The 21192-nt window shown below is 53.9% G+C and overlaps 7 protein-coding genes across 7 annotated transcripts; 3 read left to right on the top strand and 4 right to left on the bottom strand.

Moving 5' to 3' along the window:
* Positions 1 to 44: 44 nt before the first annotated feature.
* A1O3_06234 (uncharacterized protein) lies at positions 45 to 2827 on the top strand (the record flags this gene model as incomplete). Its single annotated transcript, XM_007736354.1, has 2 exons — positions 45 to 1884; positions 1944 to 2827. The coding sequence occupies 2 exons, from the start codon at positions 45 to 47 to the stop codon at positions 2825 to 2827; spliced, it is 2724 nt and encodes a 907-aa protein (XP_007734544.1).
* An 871-nt stretch (positions 2828 to 3698) lies between these two features.
* A1O3_06233 (serine/threonine protein kinase) lies at positions 3699 to 4433 on the top strand (the record flags this gene model as incomplete). The annotated part of the gene is made up of 1 exon (XM_007736353.1): positions 3699 to 4433. The coding sequence occupies one exon, from the start codon at positions 3699 to 3701 to the stop codon at positions 4431 to 4433; it is 735 nt and encodes a 244-aa protein (XP_007734543.1).
* A 2380-nt stretch (positions 4434 to 6813) lies between these two features.
* A1O3_06232 (H/ACA ribonucleoprotein complex subunit 2) lies at positions 6814 to 7924 on the bottom strand (the record flags this gene model as incomplete). The annotated part of the gene is made up of 2 exons (XM_007736352.1): positions 6814 to 7205; positions 7474 to 7924. The coding sequence occupies 2 exons, from the start codon at positions 7922 to 7924 to the stop codon at positions 6814 to 6816; spliced, it is 843 nt and encodes a 280-aa protein (XP_007734542.1).
* A 746-nt stretch (positions 7925 to 8670) lies between these two features.
* A1O3_06231 (uncharacterized protein) lies at positions 8671 to 11365 on the bottom strand (the record flags this gene model as incomplete). Its single annotated transcript, XM_007736351.1, has 3 exons — positions 8671 to 10838; positions 10900 to 11055; positions 11167 to 11365. The coding sequence occupies 3 exons, from the start codon at positions 11363 to 11365 to the stop codon at positions 8671 to 8673; spliced, it is 2523 nt and encodes an 840-aa protein (XP_007734541.1).
* A 1712-nt stretch (positions 11366 to 13077) lies between these two features.
* A1O3_06230 (uncharacterized protein) lies at positions 13078 to 14577 on the bottom strand (the record flags this gene model as incomplete). Its single annotated transcript, XM_007736350.1, has 2 exons — positions 13078 to 14068; positions 14129 to 14577. The coding sequence occupies 2 exons, from the start codon at positions 14575 to 14577 to the stop codon at positions 13078 to 13080; spliced, it is 1440 nt and encodes a 479-aa protein (XP_007734540.1).
* Positions 14578 to 16045: 1468 nt separating this feature from the next.
* On the bottom strand, positions 16046 to 17607 carry A1O3_06229 (uncharacterized protein; the record flags this gene model as incomplete). The annotated part of the gene is made up of 3 exons (XM_007736349.1): positions 16046 to 17350; positions 17402 to 17417; positions 17471 to 17607. The coding sequence occupies 3 exons, from the start codon at positions 17605 to 17607 to the stop codon at positions 16046 to 16048; spliced, it is 1458 nt and encodes a 485-aa protein (XP_007734539.1).
* A 1134-nt stretch (positions 17608 to 18741) lies between these two features.
* On the top strand, positions 18742 to 20670 carry A1O3_06228 (uncharacterized protein; the record flags this gene model as incomplete). The annotated part of the gene is made up of 1 exon (XM_007736348.1): positions 18742 to 20670. The coding sequence occupies one exon, from the start codon at positions 18742 to 18744 to the stop codon at positions 20668 to 20670; it is 1929 nt and encodes a 642-aa protein (XP_007734538.1).
* Positions 20671 to 21192: the final 522 nt, after the last annotated feature.

The following is a 21192-nucleotide window of genomic DNA, read 5'->3' as shown; positions in this document are numbered from 1 at the left end:
ACGGGCTTGTCCAGCCTCGCTTTGCCTGTGTCGCCTACTATAAGATGACGCCCGACGACCCTCCGTTTCCCTCAAATCCCCCGTCGCCACGCTGTGTCGATGGCTACTTCCCTGTCCCAGTTGATCCGCAGATGGCCCTTGACAATGAGACGATTCTCAGGTTGATTGACCAACTCCAGGCCGATCGGAACGCATATCTTACAACCTTCGACAAGATCCACGAGACCCTGAGCCAGGCCCTACGTCCCCAGCCTACCACTAGGCGTGGTTCTGTACCAACCTCCCCAGCTCGTCCTCTGCTCTCTTCGCCTGATGCATTGCATTCCTCAGCTTCTGGTCAATGGCCCTCCCCCAGGATCCCTCCCAGTTTATTAAGTCATCGAACGGCCCCAAGCACCTACCTGCTCGAGCAAGAGCATCACCTCAACAACACTCTGCCGAAGGGTTCCATCTTGACCGGGGACGGGAGTTCTGACAGCGATGACGACGAGTCCTTCTTCGCGCAAGACACTCTTCCCTCGAGAGAATTCACCGAGGATGATCTAATTGAACACCTCAAAACCCACCAATGGGATATCTACAGCAAATATCTGCTACAAGATCTTCTCCGAAACATTGGGCTGCTATCCAACGGGATTTTCCTGAGGGACAGGCATCATCAGACAGATGCCAATCATCAGCACGCAGACATTTATCATGTTGGCACTGATGGTGCCCCTTTGCGGTTCAGCAGAGGTGACTCGGATGAAGGACCGCTGGCCACTTGGGAAGCGTTGAAGAACACCAACTGCGATAAAAACAGGAAGCAAGCCGTCGGCCGCATCATCGTGATTAGGGAGCCACCTTCGATCCTGTTCGCCGCCTTGCACCTTACTATGCAGGAGCATTTCGACATGGATTCGATCTACCGAATGCTCATCGACGATTACACTCAAACCAGAGCCATCACCAAGGGCTACCTTGAGAGAGATCATCGTCGTCAGAGATCCATAGTCTTTGTTTTCAAGTACCACACTATTGTGGGAGAGGGGAGGTCTCCGCTCCCCTGGCAGAACCACGATGACAACTTGGAGCCACAAGAAGGCCATGTGCCGCTATCAACATGCTCGTCGGTAGTGGCACTTTCTCTGGCAGGCAAGCCGAGCCATACCCTCCGGCGAAACTCTCGCAAAAGGAAATCCATCGTTGGACATATCTACGATCCGTTCGCTCCCTGGCATGTGTTGTCGGTTCAGTGTTTTCCGGACTGGAAGTCCAGTGTTGATGTCCACGAGCACAACCATCACTACGTCAATGGCCCGGATGCCTTCCTGGCCACTTTACTGTCTGAATATCGAGACGCGGTGAAGCGGTTCAAGGAAGTCCATGCAGGCATCCAACTTCTGGCCACACCGCCAAATCGGTCGATTTTCGACAGTGCTTTGCGAGACGAACTCCTGTTCGAAAACGACCAGTACACCTACTCACGGCGGTACTTTTGGGCGTCCCAGACACTTGGTCTTTTGAGCAATGAGATCAAAGCCATGATCGCTGCATACAAGGAAACGTTCACAGACGAATTCTGGTCCGGCGAGCACCGAACCCTCTTTCCGGGCACCAAGGATCAGTCGTCACGCTACAGCAATTGGAGGAAGAAGTTGTACCATACCCGCAGGCAGTTCGAAAAAGAGGTAGGCCAGCTTGAGGAAGTGTTGAGGACGTTTCAGCAGCAGCAGAAAGAGATTAGAGGCCTTCGGGAGTGGCTGTTCAGCGGTACATCCGTCCTCGAGAGTCGGGAGGCCGTCAGCATGGCCAAGATCACTGTCGATCAAGGTTACAATATTCGCATTCTGACGCTGGTCACTCTGTTTTTCCTCCCTCTTACCTTTGTCACCTCCATTTATGGTAAGTCGGGAACTGCCATGGAGAAATTGAATAGTGTTTGCTAATGCGTCGCAAAACAGGGATGACGAACATGCCTCCCGAAGACGGCTTTCTCCCATTTGCGGTCACAACGGTTGGAATTTGTGTACCCACATATTTCCTCATCTTGGTCGTCAACAATCGGGACGGAATTAAGATGGTCACGACAGCCTTGGGTCTATTCTTCACTAGACTCGCATCGTGCGCAGCGCCCAGGAAATCCGAAAAATTAAAGGAAAAGATATTGGAGCGTAGGCTCCCCCAGACAACGGAAAAGAGGCCCATCATCCAGAAGACGGCCACATACGCCAGTCTCGAGGCACGTCTGTCTCACGATTTGAGTGTGGACACCTCCCTCAGGGGATCGCAGGGGTTTCTCCAAGCTACGACCCGACGCATGTCCCAGACGATCAGTAGCCACCTCCCTGGAACGGTGAGACGCCCTCCACAAGCTGCCACTCATGAAGAACCGTTGGCGAAGCTTCCCACTTACTCTGAAGAGATGAGCGAGGCAGCCCGCGAACATCCACGGTCCAGCACTATCAAATTCGAAGAACCGCTCTACAGTCCAACAAGGGGACGAGGGGCTGACGCAGAAGAGGATGTACAGAACGGACCAGTGCGGTGGCGGACAGAAGAGTCGAACAGGACGACGCTGCAAGATCTAGGTCAGTCGGAATCTGATTCCTCTCCGGCTTCACCAAACACGAGCCCGCCTATAATCGTCTCAGATGCAGCGCCTGTTTCGACCCCCGTAACTGGGCTGGCTGTGCCTGTCGACACGAGGAACCGCACGCGGAGCGTCAGTCCCGGAAACACAGGCAGTATGTCAGTCTTCAGGCGTCTCACAGAACGGTTCCCACAGCTACAGTTGTCGCCGCGCAGGTCGACTTCTGAAAGCCTAAGTCACAAAGAACCGGTGTAGTACACCGTGTGCAGACTGCGCGAAATTCCAGCATGAGGCCACACGATAGACGGTCTCCTGTCTCCTTCTCGAAAGGATTCAGAACAAAATTGATACTGGTTGAGACGATAATGACTCAAGCCAACGACATGAATGATTATACGATGAAATGAGACGAGACGCATGAATTCAAATGACTCGGTTGAGACAAAAGCTTCCAGCCTACCAGCAAGCAATATGTATGAAATCCACCCAGGGGTGAAAAAAGCAGACATGTTTGGGCAGAATGGGCACGTCTTCGTGTGGAGGGATGGTCCTAAGGCCCTGGTCACTGGAATGCAGCCCCCATCCAATACACAAGCCAGACGGGTATGCAGCTCGGTGTTTCCCTGCTCCCTCGCCAACTTTCTCACTAATGACCGGATGACTGAAAGGATTTTTGATGATGAGACGGCAAGATTCTACCTTCCTGTATCTGTATACCAGCACGATGAGCGCGGGTATGGACCCGGTCAAATGTCCCGGTCGTTTCAAAGCATTCCCCAAGGAATAGGTCGGAATACAGGAGTCAGCCTCGCGGCCACACTAATTAGGGTCAATGAGAACAAGAGGCGCTGAGAGAAGAGTGCATTATGTATGCCAGTGCTGCACACTTGTCTGTTTCAGGGGAGGTAGTCACCGTGGACATGAAGTGCAACGATGCACTCCCCAGACAGGGGTAGAACAGTTGGTCTGAGGACAGTTGCGATTAGTGTTTAGTACCCTTGTTCCCACCACCACCTCTGCAGCTGATGGTCAATCTCGCTCTCGCTCTCATTCAAATACACATACAGTACTCCGTACATTCCATTTTACCACCAGATAACACCCTCACTTTCGTTACTTGGTTCCGATGACATTGGATTTTAACGGCCGTCAGGTTCCCATCGTTGGGATGGGAGGCTCTGGCATGATTGTCCAGTGCGAAGGTACCGCCATCAAGTTCGCCCTCGACTCTTGCATCGATGGTTCCTACGAAGACGACGAGACCATCCGACACGAAAAAAGTGTATACCGGCGGTTGAAGAACTGCGACGGAGTGGTGGAGTGTCTCGATCATCCAGGACCCGGGATCCAGATGGTGTTTATGGAAAATGGAAATCTACACGACTATCTCCAAAGACAAAGACATGCCCCTCCGGAGGCGCTGAAGCTCTCGTGGTTCCGCGACATGGCCCGTCATCTTGCCGCCATCCACGACCGGCGCGTGGTGGTGGCCGACATCAAGACTCGGAACTTTCTACTGGCCGCAGACACATCCATCAGGTTCTCCGACTTTAGCGAATCTTCACTCTTGGCTCCTGATTGCGATATCCTGACGGCCGACGATCACGGCTTCTCCATTTACACCGACATGGGCCAGCTCGGTGCTGTCATGTACGAGGTGGTCACCGGTGAGCGTTGCGACTTCGATCTCTTCAAGGATCAACCTCCAGGCCCGGCTGCCGCGGCTTGGCCACGAAGAGAACATCTCCCTAGCACACAGGGCGTGTGTCTCGGTGGGATAATTGACAAATGCTGGACCAAAGCTGCATTTCGGACCTGTCATGAGCTCTCGGCGGCTCTGAATTCCGTCGGCCTGGGCTAAGGGGCCCGTCTTCATCACCTAGAGACGACAACAAAGATGCCATGAAACCGGCGATCTCTTGATCTATTTGGTCGACAAACCCCGGAAGCGGATATTGTTGAACTTGGTGCCCTGGACAGTCCGTGATTCCCGAGGTCTCGGATTGATTGATATCGACACTTTTCACCTTCCTTAAGATGGCTTCTCAAGAACCATGCAAGCGACAAGTCGATCGGAAGTGTCTAGGGCACTGAATATGCTAGTCAAACAATCCATTGGAAAGGAGAGGCTAGATTCAGGCAGTAGTGGCAGACATGAGTGAGTGGCCGTGGACCCTTTTATTCAAGACTCCTGAGCGATGTCAGTCTGAGAGTGATTACTTCAACTTCATTCTGAGCCAGAAGAGATGCCTTTCTGATCTGGCTTATGCCGCAGGTGCGAGTGCTGTACCATCTATCGATATCGCTCACCCACTAGAATGGACACAAGGAGTAGCCAAGACGATCAGATTGTACAGCACACTATCGGTCCACCACTACAGCCACATCCTATCGCGGATATCTCAGCAACAAACTTGGTCAGAGACAATCTTCACCTCAGATTATACGACTTCAGCGAGTCAACTAGTACTGATTGTTGTGCCGGAAGATACCTTAGGCAGTGACATGGATGATGTCAATGACCTGGGCTACGGCCATCCCGTTTGGCATTTTCCGTCGAGCTTTGAATTCTTCCAGGTCTTGTATGAGATCTTTACCGCCAGGCTGTCTCAAGACAATGTCGACTCTTACGACAGTCCCAAGCTGATGCCACAGCCTCCTCCTCGTCCTCCTCCTATCACCGAGAAGCCTCAGACCCGATGGGACAAGTGTTGGCCGATCACGCACCGCAAGATGGATCAGCTATGCGAGATTCAGAATGACTTTACTGTCTAGCTAGCCGATGACTCAATTGTCGATAATCCCCCACGGCTTTTGCAAAGTCGCCAACGCCGTCAGGTCACAGGGGGACATTATCACGTCTGACGGCCCAGCATCCTATTCATTCAATCGGTTCTTTTTGAAGACATGGCTGCTTCTAGTGCCAGCTTCAGTGTCAATGTCAAACAAGCCCGTGTCTCTATCTTGCCATCTCTTAACCCACATTCGGGTCCGCACGCAGTCGAAGACGAAGACGAAGACAAGTGGATATGGTTCTCTATGCAAGTCGAGTGGCACGGTGGTGAACGAACACGTCCGCCCTATGAAGCCAGCTTAGATGCGGTGGAAAGACAGGATATGATGAGATCCGCCCTACAAACCCAGCTTAGATCCGGTGGAAAGACATGATAAGGATATGATGAGATATGATATGATGGAAAGACATGATATGAGATATGATGAGATATGATGGAAAGACAGGATATGATATGATGAGATATGATGGATTCTCGGTCTCCTTTTCCTGGTTGGATTTCAAGTTCTGCATAATACAAACTCTCAGATACAAAGCTGTCTCATGATCTTAGCTCAGGCCTAAAAAGAGACACACAGAGCTATAAAGAGTCAAGACACACACAGAGAGAGGCCTTGGAACTCCCGACGCCTTTTCTGTACACTGCCACTGCCGACCGAACCCATGTCCTCCCGTACGTAGCAGAAGCAGAAGCAGAAGCAGAAGCAGAAAGAGCAGGCAGGCGATTCAGAGACGCACCCTACCCTGAGCGCACTGTAAGTCCAGCCAGCAGAGCTGCGGACCCAAAGCAATCAAGCAAGCAATGTAAGTCCAGGGCTGCAGACCCAGAGCAATCAAGTAAGCAATGCTTCAATTCATGCATCCATCATCCATGCCATGCCATGCAACGACTTATCCTCTGGCGCAGAGCAGTATCGAACCAAATTAGAAATAGCGCGGGATGGTTCGGATTCCGTGGCCCTATGCCCTGTATTCTGCTGCAGTGTGAACCCTGAACCGTGGCCCTATGCCCTGTATTCTGCTGCCAGTGTGAACCCTGAACCCTGAACCCTGAACCCCGACCTCCCAGCCCGCTAAGTTGGACGATAAGTTTGGGGCCTGAGGCCGTCGTAGCCGTTTCGAGGTGCTGGTCATCAATGATTTGGATTTGCGGGAGCTTGGGAAAGGCTGGCGTGCTGGCCACTCAGGCGCTGGGCGAACAAGTTGTCCGTGTCGAGCAGAAGAATTAATAGCAAGTTGGCTATCGAGCAGAAGAATGAATGAATATCCACCACCGAGCTAGATGAGCAGCTTAACTCCACAAGTTCGAACCCAACGCCAACGCCATCGCCATTGCCGCTCTGGCGTCTCGAGACATCCTGTCCAGCTCTGGCCCCCTGGCTCCCTAGTCCTCTGGCCCCTGGGTCCATGCACATGCACGCGCGAGAAGGTCAGGCCACGCCAGTACTTAGATCTTGACATGGCGGCCCTCCCGCTCCACGGTCTTGACCAGGCTCTTGTATGTCTCTTCCCAGTTCTCACCGTCGGCGTCGGCATCCGTGGCTTTCGCCTTGGAGTCCTTGGCCTTCTTGCCCACATCACGACTGACCATGACCACACTGGTGGGCCGTTTGGTCTGGCTGGCGGTGCCCAGCTCCGCACGGCTGGTCACGTAGACGTATGGGATGCTGTGGTCCTCACAAAGCACGGGGATGTGGCTGATGACATCCATGGGAGAAATGTCGGCGGCGAGGATGACGAGGCCGATTGGAAGCGATGAATCGGAACTCGATGTCGGCGACTTGCGTAGCGCTTTGACAACTTCTTTGACGCCGCGTTTGAGCGTGCGTTGTGCGGCAGCTACCAAAGCGAGTCAGCATCTCTCATTGAACCAGAGCCAGAGCGGGTAAAGGAGAGGAACTAGAGGGGGTAGAGAAGAGGAACCAGAGGGGGTAGAGGAGAGGAGGCTGGGGCAGTCCATAGCACCAGTAGACACAGCTTCTTTCGTAGAACAGAGTAAAAGTACGACACAACTTCTTTCGTAGAAGAGTCAAGTACAAGCGTAGGAGTCCAGGAAGACAAAACGTGAGAGGGCGGTGATATCACCAGGGTTGAGGATGTAACATACCTTTCTTAACGCCTTTGAACACCTTCTTCGCGACCTTCTCGTCAGCCAGGGGGTTCGCAAACGGCACCAGCGCCCCGATCGGTCGGGCTGCTTTCTCCTGCTTCTTCTCTTTCTTCTCATCCGCGCTCTCATCATTCTCTTTCATGACTTCATCGCCATCCTCACTCTTCTCGACGGACACGCCTTCGCCATCTTCCTCATCGTCGTCATCGCTCTCTTCCTCCTTTTGCACCTTCTTCTCCTTTTTGGCCTTTCGCGAGCTCTCGCCTTCGAGCTCGTTCAGCGCCTTCTCCGCCAGTGCTTTGCGGCTTTCTTTCTTCTCCTTCTTGTCCGACTTGACTTTCGTCACGCCCGCAGTCTCCGATTTCCGGGCTTGCTTCTCGGCCTTGCGCGCGGCCTTACGCTCTTCTTTGGACAGTTTGACGTCCGTGGTGGATTTTTCCTTCGCCATTGCTTCCCAACGTTCTTCGTGCCTATGGATGGGAATGCGCAAGAAGAATTATGCCGAACTGCGTCGGAGCGTGTTCAGGGAGGCCTCCGAGAGTCTCGACTTTTCAGAATGTGAGGATTTGGTGGTGATCTGGCAATCCAGCAGGAGGCTTAATGAGTGAGTCAAAAGCAAGCGTGTGGAAGAAGAAGAGGTTGGCTGAAGCTGTCGTGGTGGAATTCTTATGACTTGCTATCCGCACACCAGAAAAAGACGATTGTGAGAGCGAAATTTTGGTGGAGCCGCACACCTCGAACATGGCACCAAGCCTATTTGGGTCAGCCTTCTTCAGCCTTCTCACGTGATCGGAGCAGGACGGTGCCTAAGAATGTGAGATATGAAAAACTTCGAGGGAATCATTATTGCGTACTTCATTATTGCGTACTCCGTAGAGCATCTTATACTCATCCTTTGATAATACCCATAAGGGATATGCATCTTGTACCGCCTTGTACACTTATCTCGCTCGGTCCGATCGTCCCATCCCGCCTCTTTCTGAAGGCCCCAGGGTTTCGCTTGGCTTGCAAATACCTGTACGAGTATGGATATCCCAAACTGCGCAATGATGACTCGCGTACCATGTAACTTAGTCTTTGTTGCCTTTGACTCTCCATATGCCCGACCGCTGTCCAATGTGCCTCGACACCATGCTAACGACATTGACAAAGACTATTCCAAACCAGTCATTTCCAAGAAACATCCCAAGTCAATTATGCCCCGGCTCTCTCCGGCGGTCCTGACTCCGGTCCTGCTTGCCTGCCCGCCTCGTCCGCTGGCCTCTCAGCAACACTTGACAGCGCTTCTTCCACGGGCTTATCAAACGATCGGCCCCTTTGAGGTAGATTGTCCTGCGCAAAGGCGGTCAAACTGCTTCGCGATGCTCCTTGTTCACTCCCCGGGGCTGGAGGGCTCCTTGCCCGTTCTTTCTCGGCCTGCCTTTCCTCTCTGGTTTGCGCCATTTTGGCCTTCCATTTCCCAAACAGACCCTTCTTCTCCGTGTCCATGCTTTGGTCCCTCAGGACTTCACCTGATTCTTGACTCGACTGTCCTGCAAGTGGGTGCTGGCCGCTTGTCACAGAAGGGTCCCGAGACTCGCCAGTAAAGCTCTTTCTGGGTCGGCTCGAGCTACCAAGAGAGCTGTTGCTCCCTCGGGCACCCGGATTCTGCCCAATTGGAGGAGGCGGGGCCAACGGTGAATTCTCCGCTTTTTTCGCCGACGATGAAAACCTCCACCTACGACGTCGCCTCTCTTGCTCAAGTTGTGGGAGCGTTTCATCGACAAGATCGGCTTCTGAGTGATCGGTAAAGGAAGAGCGTGAATGGGTGGATCCAGGAGGACTTGTGGGAGGTCTCAAACCAGTCGAGTGGTTTTGAACATCGTTTCGGCTGACCGCCGCCGTGTATTGATATAAGCCCGGCGCCTCATCGACGGGAGTGGCCCCAGTGTTCGTCAAGGCAGGGCCTTGAGGCGCAGCTAGCGGATCCAATCTGCCTGCACTGTTGATGTCGGGAGACACAAAAGGAGGGTGAGAAATGCCCGGCTCTTCACCATGTAGCGAGTTCAGAGAGCTCTGAGCGCTCTCGTTGGAGCTTCCAGGAATTCTCTGCTTCTTCTGGAGTTTCCTGGGCTGCCTTCCCTGTGAATCCGATGGACCAAAGATAGGCGACTTGTGAAGCAAATTCGATATCCTTCGCTCACGAGTGGGCCCGGGAGCCGGACCTGCAGCCTGAGCTGACCCTGAGCCGGCCGGAGGACCCGGCGACGATTCAAAGGGAAGAGGCTGGGTCTGTTGTTGAGATCGCTGATTTGGCGCCGGGAGATATTGAGCAGAGGTCATCACTCTCTTGCCATCAGCTTCAGGAGCCAACCCTCTGTTATTGCTGACTTCATCCCGAACGATAGACTCAGATCGCGACGACTTCGACTCTGTCCCCTCTCGATTCGCCGTTGGAGTCCCTGGGGCTGCCGCCGAAGAGCTGACAACCGGCGAGGTCGAACCAGAGGTATCATTCATCCTCTGAAATCGGCCGGAGTTGATGGCCGGAGATCGTTTCGACGGAACTGTATTGCTTCGAGCTACACTTCCGCCCGTTGTGGCTCCAACGAACGAGCCAACAGAGGGAGTAGCTGGGCTGGAAATCCCAGGACTGCCCCTGTCCCGGGAACCTCGAGAAGACACAGAAACATTGCGGCGTACTCCATATTTCCGTAGGCTCTCGGCGCCAGCACTTGCATTTGACGCTGAGCGTCCAAGGACCTTGGGGGAGCGCAGTGACGGCGGGCCGCTCTCGACATCCTTTTGTGTCTTTTCATCTACGGCCGTGCCAGACATCCCAATCAAGAAATTGTCCTGGTTTTCGATTAAGAAGACCAGCACGTCTTGACTCAGTCTGTATTCCATTGGGGACATGTCGTGCGAAGGGTGGGAAATGATGCCAGGCTGGAAGATGGCGGCCAGGTTGGCCGCAGGCATCCGGTTGAGGTCTGATTTAGACGCGAAGACTGCTAATAGGTCGAGGATGTACAGGAGCAACTGACGGTTTAGAGGCGGCAGCTGAGTGATGAGTTTCTGGTAAGTCCTCACAGCTGCAGTGTGCTCATCCAAAGTCAAATCCCGAGGCTGGGTCTCGCCATCGGGGCCAAAGACAGCGTGACTTGCGCGAAGAGGCTCGCGGAATCGTTCGTAAAATTCGAGGGGAATGATAGGCTCTGGCAGCTGATTGAGGTACCGGCGCAGTATGTTGGCCGCATCATGTACTGTGTAGCCAGTCCAATCCAAGCCTTTTCCATATCTATCCGGCGAGTTGAACACGGTTTGTAGATCCTTGATTCTTTTCGCAGAGCCGCTCAGTCGGAAGATTCCCTCCACATCGGTAGCTGAAGGTGTGTTAGTTAGGTGCTACGGATGCAGTACGATAGGTGTTGGGATAATTTATACCTTTCTCTTTCAGAAACACGCCACACTTTGCAACCACGATAGGCACATATCCGTAGATGAAGCTTTCGCCATTCTCATTTTGCAATGAAATGGCAACGTTCGCATATCGGATGCTGTCGGCGAGAGGTACGCCAAATATCCCAGGTACAACATCGGCTGCAATCCAGTTAGTGATAAGTCCCGTAACATCAATCAAGGTAGGCCGTAAGTGGTGAGCGGTTTCCCACACTGTAGACGGCTGAGCAGAAGGCCACGCGCATTTCTTACCTTTGTCGTCGTTTTTCTCAGTTGTTTTCCGAAACTTTCTCCACCATGAGGCCAACTCTCTTTTCGACGGAGGGGATGCCGAAGTCACTGGTGTGGGTGTGGGTGCGGGTGCAGGTGTATTGGGGGCCGGTGTATTGCGAGGAAGAGGCTGGCTGACAGGCTCGGGTGAGGTCGGTGTACCTGCGCCTCCTGTTGCCATCATACGGCTATAGACGCGGTGCGCCCTTCACCCAAACAATGGGGCCGAGGGACTGACTTCTGGTGAGGATGAGGTGCGCTTTGTTGTGGAAGATGCACTTCTTGGGTCAGACAGCGTCGTAGCCTGCAGGCGCAAAAGGTTCGGTCGGGAAAGATTCGCGGTCGCACTCTATAGAGAAATATTTGGAGGAAATCGAGGACACAAGGCGCTAGAACGCATCAACTGCAATGATTCTGATGCTTGAACAGGGAGCAGTTCAAAGTCGAGGGCTCGAGAATCAGCTTAAAGACAGGTAGGTAGGAGGAGGGCGCCGATCACGACAGGATGACAGGCGGCAACGCTCAGGACAACTGAATCTGACTGAGGCTGGGATTCTGGCCTCTGACCCAGCATCGAAGGGCGTTGGAAAGTTGGAGCAAGGCAGGTGGAAGTTCGAGAGGGACGCCAGCCTGGATTTGGAGCGGCTGTCTTGTCAGGGGGCGCCAGAGGATGGGTTGAAGGGAGGGTTGGACGAAGGACGGTAGACGCAGTTTGTCAGTTTGTCGGGGGATGGCTGCAAATACCCATGTTGATTTAATCAGCCCTCGCCATCCTTGCAGGCACGGAGATGCGAACTAGAAGAAGACGACCACACACGTCTTAGGCCCAGCGACTGCACAGCCTGAGTCCTGTGACCGATCGAGGTACTCCGTAGTCCGCCTGGTACTGTTTATGATCGTCTCGGTGGTGCAGCTACGAAGTCTGGTACGAGAGTCACCACAGAAGCTAAATCATTGCTATTGTTGTTCCCATCTTCCAGGTCCGCTGTATGAGACGCGACTAAACAGCTAAACAGCAGGGCGTCTTCGGGCGTCGGGCCCCGAACAAAAGAATACTGGTCACCATCACAGTACTCCGTACTTGACGGTCGGAGGACCTGTTCCTCAACGCCTGCGCCCTATGTGCCCTATGTGTCCTATACGCAGTAAGACGTGGCTGAGGCAGCCCAGGCACCAGGCTTCGATTCAGGCAAAGATGTCTCAGACGTGCCACTCCTCCGCGATCTGCGTTTCGCATCGGCGCAATTTCGACCCCTCCCCTATATATATCCCACCGCTGAAAAAAAAGAAAAAAGGCTGCCTGCGGTACATGCAGAGAGCCATCCCTGGCACTGCAACCCTGGTTACACCACATAGTCGGCGCTGCGGCCGGCCCCGTTGACTTTTCGGGACGTGCTTCTGCCAACCACAGTCTCTAGAAGCATCCTCGAAGCCTCTCCCGTCAACAATCGAACATGTCGCCGGTTGTCAAGCGATGAGATGAGTAAAGACAAAAAGGTCGACAAGGGAATCGCTCGAGGGCACAATCCTGGATGAGATGTATGATTCGATACTTAGGTAGATGAGCTGTCACTACTCCGTATACTCTATGAACGGACCCTCAATATTGGCCCCCGACTCTACCCAGGTATGGCAACTGACAGCCTCATTTGCCCATGGGCGCAGACGGCTCGGGCAAAAAATATCGCCATACCCAAACGACCCGATCGACGCCTTTCGTAACCCTATTGCTCATGCAATGCAAACTCCATGGAGTTGTCATGCTAGCTGTGGAACGCCATTCCAATGGTGGCTCCAGAACCGTCGTCAAATCTGGCTTGGGGAATCCGTCCCGATCCTAGGAAACACCGTGTCCAATGATGCATTCGTGTCGTGAAATCGTCGTCATACATGCTATTGATGTTGCTGTTCGTTTGCCTCGTGCTCGAAGTCGTCCTCGGCGATGGCATTGGCGAGCTGAGGTGCGCCGCCGCCAATTGTTAGATTCTTCATTGCCTTCTCAAACTCCCGCTTCATGCCAAACTTAACCGCCTCCAGGACATCGTCCACGGTCATCCTAGGCATGTAGGCAGGGCGTGTGCCCTCGCGGAAGACACCAGTTCTGACCAAGATGGAGAACCATTGGGCGTCAGATTTGCCACTTTCGTCAAACTCATTCGTGCCCCGGATGTCCGACTCTGGGGTATCGCCCACGAAGTAGACCGTCTCCGGAGGTCGGTTAATGCCGTGGGTGTCCTTCCGCCATTGCTGAAGTAGCCGAGTTGCAAACTCGAAGGTTCCTACTTGGGGCTTTCCAAAAGCAACCGTCTTGAGTTCCTTGCCCGTGATGGCTTTGAACATGGCTTCTAGGGAAGCCCGAAGGGCGCCCATGCCGATTCGCGAGTAGCTGTGGGATGTGGCCCAGAGGATATCGTTGTGAGAGAAGAAGACGGGAGGACCTTCATCGAAGGTTTCTGAACGGGTGCCGAGCCGACCGTTCTTACTCATGCACAAGTCGAGGATGATTTGAGAGTCTCCCGCCCAATCTCGGCTGTCGGCAAAGACAAAGACAGCCTCGATATTGACCTCGCCGTAGTTGCGTTTCTTCGAGTGCCTCAGCTCCTCTTCGGTCAACGTTCTAAAGGGAGTGGTGTCTTTGTTGTCCTTGATGATGTCTCCGGGAGTGATGACATCTTTGAATCCGTAGCCCTCGGCGACTTTGCGACACTTATCGCCTTCGCCGCCGACGACGAGGACGGTGTGATACTTCTGCGCCAGCTCCCTCATGGGGGTATGACCACAAATGAACTGTCCAGGGGACACCTCCATCTGAAGCTGTTGCGATAGTTGAATACATCGCTCTTCTTCGGTCTTACCGCCTCCATTGGTCACGAAGATATAGGGCCTATGAATCGTCGTCAGCACTAGGCCGCCGAACAACACCCAGGAGATTTCAGGGACTTACACCTTGATGCCATATTCGTTCTGGCCGTTCAGAGCCTTCATGGCCTCGATAGCCTCGGGGATGACTTCGCCTCCGCGGATAAGCACACCATCGATATCGAAAGCGAAGGCATACTTGTCGGTCGTCTTGAGGCCCGAATCATCCGGCGTCGACGGCCCGGACTCGTCTGGAGTGCTGACCTCGGAACCTTCGGCCAAGTGGTGTTTGGCCATCTCCATGGCCTGGGCGGTTGAGTGGGCATTGGTCTTCGAGCCTATGTGTTCAGGTGGTGCAACGACTGTCGGGCCTGCGAAGAGATCTGCCCGAGTAACACTCTGGCTAGACAGTCTCCGTGTTTCTCTCCTGGACCTTTTCCCGCCAGGAACGGGGGACAGCAGATTGTTCTCGGCATCCTGGGCCGGCTGGGTTGCCATATCGACGGCGCTGGTGTCTGTTTCTCGCGCTGTCATGTCGGCAAAAAGTGGTATAACAGTGAAGCACAAATTCAGATGTCGGGAGTCCAGAACAAGACCTGTAATGCTAGTAGATGATGGATACAGATACTCTACGGGGTGGAGGGGTTTGCTCCGGAAAGGGTCTTTGGGTTATATACCAGCCTCTGGCCCAGGGCGTCCGATTCTTCTGGAGAGACAAGAACGCCCCGACGGACACACGTGGATAATAAGTGGACTGGTACATGAACACTGCAACCAAAACAGTGGGTATCACGAAAATTGAGGTAAAGCCCGTCGTTTGAGAGATGGGTCACAGCGCCGGAGTTGATATCCACAGGAAGATTTGATACAGGCGAGATGACGTCGACATGATGGGGGCGTTCAGCCTGGTGGGCGAATGAGGACTGCTTGTTATCGCCCGCGGGAGAGAAAAACTGGTGAGCACTCCGTATCAGGGCACCGGCAGTCAGACTCTGCAGAAACCTCTGCACAGAGTCAGTGCCCTTCCAATTTGGAGCGATCGTCCCTCGGTCCTGGCCACTGCACGGTGCAACAATCGTACTCGTACTCGTACCTCCAGACTCTTCAGAGGCCGGCCCGTCCGCGACAGGAAACGGCGACGTCGCGGACAGAGAGTCGGCAATCACCTGCCTGGCCATCGGTGCACAGCCTGCGAAGAGCCGGCGGAAGATTGACCAGCCGTCTGATTGTTGCTCATGATTGGCCTGCCATTGGTCTGCCACTGGTCTGCATCTGGTCTGCTGTCGGGCTGCCCTCTGCTCGCTGTCAGACCCTGTGGCGCCTTGCCAGAGGTTTTCAAGGGTCTTGGTGGAGGTCGATGGAGCTGGTCTGGGATCCATCGCCGCTCTCCATTCGTGTTAACCGAACGCCACTGCAGTCATCGCCTTGCCCACCGAATCAGCAGCTGGCCTAGTCAGGAACACTCGCAGTCGGCCTCAAGTCCTGAAGATGATCCTTTGTCCACTAGGGAATGTTTCGGGGGACTCAGGACTCGAAGTACCGGTGCTCCCTATCACATGTGATAATAATACGCTCAGGCTCTTGCCGTCGTGTCCTCATAGATAAAGCCCATGCAGCGGCCAGCCAGTACAGGCACTGTCAGCAACACGCCCTGGCATTCACACGGCACGCTGCACACTGCACATTGGACAAGGGACACGGGACCCTCGTCCCTAGGTTGGCGGTGTGAACGCATGCCGCGCAGGCTGCCCTTCTGGATAAGCAGGCTCAGGTGCCAATCATCTTCATTTCTAATCACAATCGTGCCGTACTCGTACTATACAGGACAAACCGAGGAACAACTTCCCCAGACCAACCCGGAAACGCGGGTCATTGGTTGGGCCAGCACCTTCGGTAAAGACGAGCTGAACGCTGAACAAACACAACGCCGCGCGGCCTAAAAAGACCCAGAACGCCAGGTCAGATACAGAGCTCAATCTCAAGTTGACATGCCGATCCGTGTTCAGATGTGGAATTCGTTGTCTAGCCAGTGTTGCACCACTATCTTCCCTTCCTCAAACGCAGGTCGAGGAGCACGTACAATTATTGCAGCATGACTGTGACTGCTCTTGTGGATATATACAGGATGCTTGCGAAATCCCACGTCGTCGAGAGCCTTGATCATTGCGAATTGCATCGAGGTCAGCGCCAGCGTTGAAAAGTCGGGGGACCTCTCGGCTATTGACTTGTCCTTGTTAGTCACGTCGATATCTGTCTTTTCAGAGGACAAAGACTCGGAGGACGCGTTGGCAAGCGTCGAGACCGAGGATGAGGCAACACCAGTCGCAATTTCCTCGGAGCCTTCAGGAAGGTATTCTTGTTCTTGTGCCGAATTCACATTCTCAAACGCGTCTTCCAGACCAACCCGCATCTCGCGGACCATGTAAGGTATGCGATACATTCCAAAGCCCACTCCATGTTTATCGGTTTCGTGAAGTTGGATTCGACGACGGCTCCGAAAGGTCTGGACGCAGGAGTTGGCCAAGAACGCCAGAGTCGCGACAGGTATCAAAAGAATCAGCGCGAGAAAGATTGGTGTTCGGTGCAGAAAGGTTTGGCTACTGTGACGGACCCGCTGATAGAACGAGGGCAGCTCGTGGTTAGGGATTAGGTCAACCGGATGGTCAGCATCTAATATCACAGGTTCGTAACCCTTGAGATAATGGATGTCGATCCTGCTGAGATCGGTGAAAGGATCTGTCCTCGAAATTCCAGTGGTATAGAACACCGCCGACCTATCGTTGACGATATTGGTGTACAGGGATCGGTGTTGGAAACGTGCGAGGGCGTGGATGAAGATGCTGTTAGGGTCGGCCAGCACACTCAGAATCGGTCGGTCGGTGTTCCTGAATTTGTCAATCATGAACAATTGCCGCCCAGATGCCGAGAGTGTCCGGGCCCCTAACACATTCCACAGATGATTCTGATAGCCCGTCAATGGCGTCCTCACGCCCAAATGCGGAGTGGCAAAGGTGGTGAAGTTGGTTGGGCTCATCTTGTCGAAATATCCTTTCGAGTCAAGCAACCCGACGGCGTAGCGGGCAACGAGGCCTCCCAGAGAATACCCAACGATGGAGAATTTCGTGATATTGTACCCATCGCGCCCTAGCTCTTGTAGAATGTCTTCGATCTCCTTGGCGATGCGCTCGCCACCAACTTCGATGCCATCGTAGGTCAAGGACGAGCCGTTGTTGCGGCAGGCATGGACAATGAGCTCTTCCTCGCCGTATTTCTCGCGGAGGGCTTTTACAAGATAGTTGAGATGAGACTAGAGAAAACAATTAGCGGGCTCGACTGCAGCAAGTGTCTCATACCGTACCGCGTTACCCCAAAGTCTGTGAGAGTGTTAGTGTTCGCGTCCAGAGATGAGGAACTGTGTGACACGCACCCGTGGACCAATGCGACGAGATGAGAAGCCTTGCTTGGAGTCGCACTTCCTGATTTCCGGGTGCCTTCAGCCATGTCCGGGTTGTAGAAAAGTGCCTGTCTGTCTATGCTGCGCAGGTCGAATGGAAGTGCAGCCATTCTGGTAGGTAGATATGCCCTTAGCCCTTAGCCCTGCAGTTGGATGACGACAAGCTGCCACAGCCACGCCACGCACTGGCTGCCTTTCGTCGGGTGCTGGCTGGGGGGTGGCGCTAAAGGGCCCGAGGCCTCAGTCAGATATGATCCTCTAGGCCTTAGAGCCCCTTGGCCCTACTATTCGCGGCTAGGCTGCAGCGAAAACACCCGGGTTCCTCAGGGGGTGGCAGACTGGCAGTGAACAAATTACCGCAGGCACGGTTTGCCTGCGGTTGTTCGGTTCCTTGTGGCCTCGTTCAGTGTCTCTCGTCTCTGGCCTCTTATCTCTTGTCACTCGTTTGTTGTCTCTTGTACCGCCAACAACGCTGAATCCGCCCACCACTGTTTCTAGGGCTTTGGTTGTTGTCCTGCTTGTCCCAGATCGTAAAGGCGGGGGAAGTACCGCATGTGCGACCAGTTGCGGGCTGGCTAATTACTCGGTGGATGTATGTCGCCGAGCCTCAAAAGTCCAGAGGGCGAAAGGGTTGAGTGCCTGGCGGACGGTGTTACAGTTACACAGACTTCTCACGCAAACGGCGGCGCCTTGCAGTTCATATACGTTCTGACGGGCCGATCTCAGTAGGGTACGCCAGGATCAAACAGGTTCGCTCTTCCCTCCCCGGCACGACTTCAACCACTGATACTGCATGCCTTGGTTCTTGTCAGGCTTGCTATCTGGGCCATTCGTTGACAGGCGATAAGGCCTGGCCTGCGTTGGGCTGGTGGACACTGGACACGAGCCCGAACCCTTATCATTTTCCTACAAGGCTTGGAGTTTTAAGTTACTCCATGAAAAGTCGCCCCGTGGTTGGCCGACCTAATTCAATCTGATCGATCGATGAACGGTTGCCCATAGATTCAGCCAATCTCGAGCCTCCCAAGCCTTGCCTGTAACATATTCGGAGCCCGAGAGCTGGCCCCACTACGTCTTCTGGCAGATTCACTCACTTGTCGAGTGTACAACTACCTAATACAGCTGTGCACAACGCCAACAGGCAACAGCCATCTGCAGTCACCGCGAAAGGTGGAATAACAAGCGGCCAGGCTCAGGCCACCGCCGACTCTTTAAAAGCTTTTACTCAACTTCGTGCTGCCGCCATGTTCTCCGCCTTAGGTCTGTTCAAGGGAGTCCCGTGTCCTCGGCAACACGACTGTACTCTTCCAAGTTGCTTCTTTTTCCATGACCCATCACCGCCATTCCCGGACGCACATACAGCTACCAAAGCAGCTCAGGAATATGATCCATTCAGTGCAGGAGACATCATTGCCCCCCCTCCCAAGAGAAGGAGGCTCGCATCTCCACAGGTAGAAAAGGAAGATGATACAGTGCAGCCGAATCCTACTGCACCAAGGCCTCAGCTTCCGCCTCCGCTGGCGGCCGCCAAGTCAAAAGTCCTCCACTTGTCGGCGAACAAAACTAACCAGGCTCCATTCCCAAATGGCATATCCAAGTCAGGATCGACAGACAAGGCAATACCAACTTCAATCACAAAGACAGTGTCACCGCCACCAACTAGGGAAAATAAGCGTCCGGTGGGATCAGCCATAAGAAAGGTCGTCAAAGCCGAGTCTTTAACACCCCGAAATGTGGCAAAAGCTCCAGCTGTGTGGAAGACGAGGTTGGCGGCACTGCAGAGATTGCACGAGCAGGTGTGCGCTCAGAATGAAAAGCTTGCGGCAGCCGGGGATAAATGGAAGCCTCTAGTGCTCGACAAGCAGGAGTCGATTACATTTGCTCTCGACGAGGAGGAGGCGGCCACCAAGCTGGGGGAGAACATTTACAAGAATGCAGTGTCTCAGACGGTATTGCGCATTAAAAAGATGACAAAGGATGAATGGGTCAAGGCCGTGGCAGACTGGACTGGAATGTCCTCACGAGTCCAACCCGGGCAGAAGTCGGACAGAGATGCTCCAACATCACTACCATCAGAGTTGTCGTCTAGAAGCGAGCAAGTAGCTGTTCTCAGACACCTACGAACTCCGCTAGAAGGCCTTGAACAATTCGGGTACGTGACAAGCAAGCCCACTGCCAGCGAGATTGCGTCATCCAAAGCAGGGTTGGCGGCCGGGGCAGGGTTTGAGAGCTGTGATCGATGTGGTACACGATTCCAGGTATTCCCAGGCCGGGACGAGGGCGGGCGTCTCACAAGCAAGGGGAAGTGTCAATACCACTGGGCCAGACCCAATCGCTCGACTTCGCTGAGAACTGACAGGATCTTGGGCCAGTCCGAGGCCATTTACCCGTGCTGCAACAAACTACAAGGCAGTGAAGGCTGCTCCGAGGCCGAAACACATGTCTTCAGTGTCAAGGACCCCAAGAGACTCGCAGCTATCCTGCAGTTTGAGCATACACCGGATAAGCCCGACATACGCGGACGCCAGCCAATTTCGTTCGATTGCGAGATGGGATATACCACCCTTGGAATGGAGGTTATCCGGGTCACTGCTGTGTCTTGGCCCGAAGGGAAACTTGTACTTGATATTTTGGTGCGACCCTTTGGGGAGATCCTCGACTTGAACACAAGATTTTCGGGTGTGACGCAGCACGCTTTCGCCAACGCGCTGCCATACGATGCTACAATACCTGACCAGAGTGAGCCTGCTGCACAAGTCGAGTCCGGTCAGGCTCTCAAATTACGCAGAGTGGAATCACCGGCAGTGGCGAGACAGCTGCTCTTCGACTGCCTCAGCCCAAACACGCCTTTGATCGGTCATGCCATTGAAAACGATCTGAATGTGTGCCGAATCATCCACCCGTTCGTCATCGACACTGCGCTCCTGTACCCCCATCCACGTGGCTTGCCCATTAGATACGGACTCAAAATGCTGAGTCAAAAGCACCTATCAAGAGGGATCCAAACCGGCGGCGAGGCTGGCCATGACTCAAAGGAGGATGCCATAGCGACGGGCGACCTCGTGACGAAGAAGGTGGCGGAGAAGTGGACCATCATGCAGCATGCAGGATGGGAGTTTGTGGATGGGCTGCTGATGGCACCGGAGGAGTCTACGGATATTCCATTCGTCTGACCACGGTCTTGAGGCACTACATGCGATATTCAGGCACGGCAGGCCATGCGTTTCACGGGTCGATCACGGAACGGGGCAGGGCGCAAATGGAGAGGGCGGATGTGCACGTGCACCGCAACGGTGACCTAGTCCTGTATGGTGTTAGCTTCAAACTCGTGACTGAAGCCCCTTTCCTGCGTAACTTGATTGATTGCAGGACGGGCGGACGCGGTTGTCGATTCTGCTGAGTCCTGACTGCGCCCGCACTGCAGGGTCAAGCCGCGATAGTAATAATTTCGTACCATCCCGATCGACCAGATTCCCTCCTGAACTCCCGATTGCCTTTTGTGCCCGGCAGTTTGGGGCTCTCACGAAGCCCAATATCCACAGTGTGCATCGTCGCTCCATCGCTACCTAGACATTCTCACGTCCAAGTTATCCGCGAGGTCGGTCTACCGTTTCTCTGGTTCCTCCAGCGGCCTGCCTCCTTCAAGTCGGACCGAAGCGATTCTCCGTGTTGATCCACGACTTGCGGCCACACCA

Source organism: Capronia epimyces (genome assembly GCF_000585565.1).
Source record: "Capronia epimyces CBS 606.96 chromosome Unknown aczIQ-supercont1.5, whole genome shotgun sequence".
Taxonomy (NCBI): domain Eukaryota; kingdom Fungi; phylum Ascomycota; class Eurotiomycetes; order Chaetothyriales; family Herpotrichiellaceae; genus Capronia; species Capronia epimyces.
The sequence above is the reverse complement of the archived record's forward strand: the minus strand, read 5'-3'. Positions and strand labels throughout refer to the sequence as shown.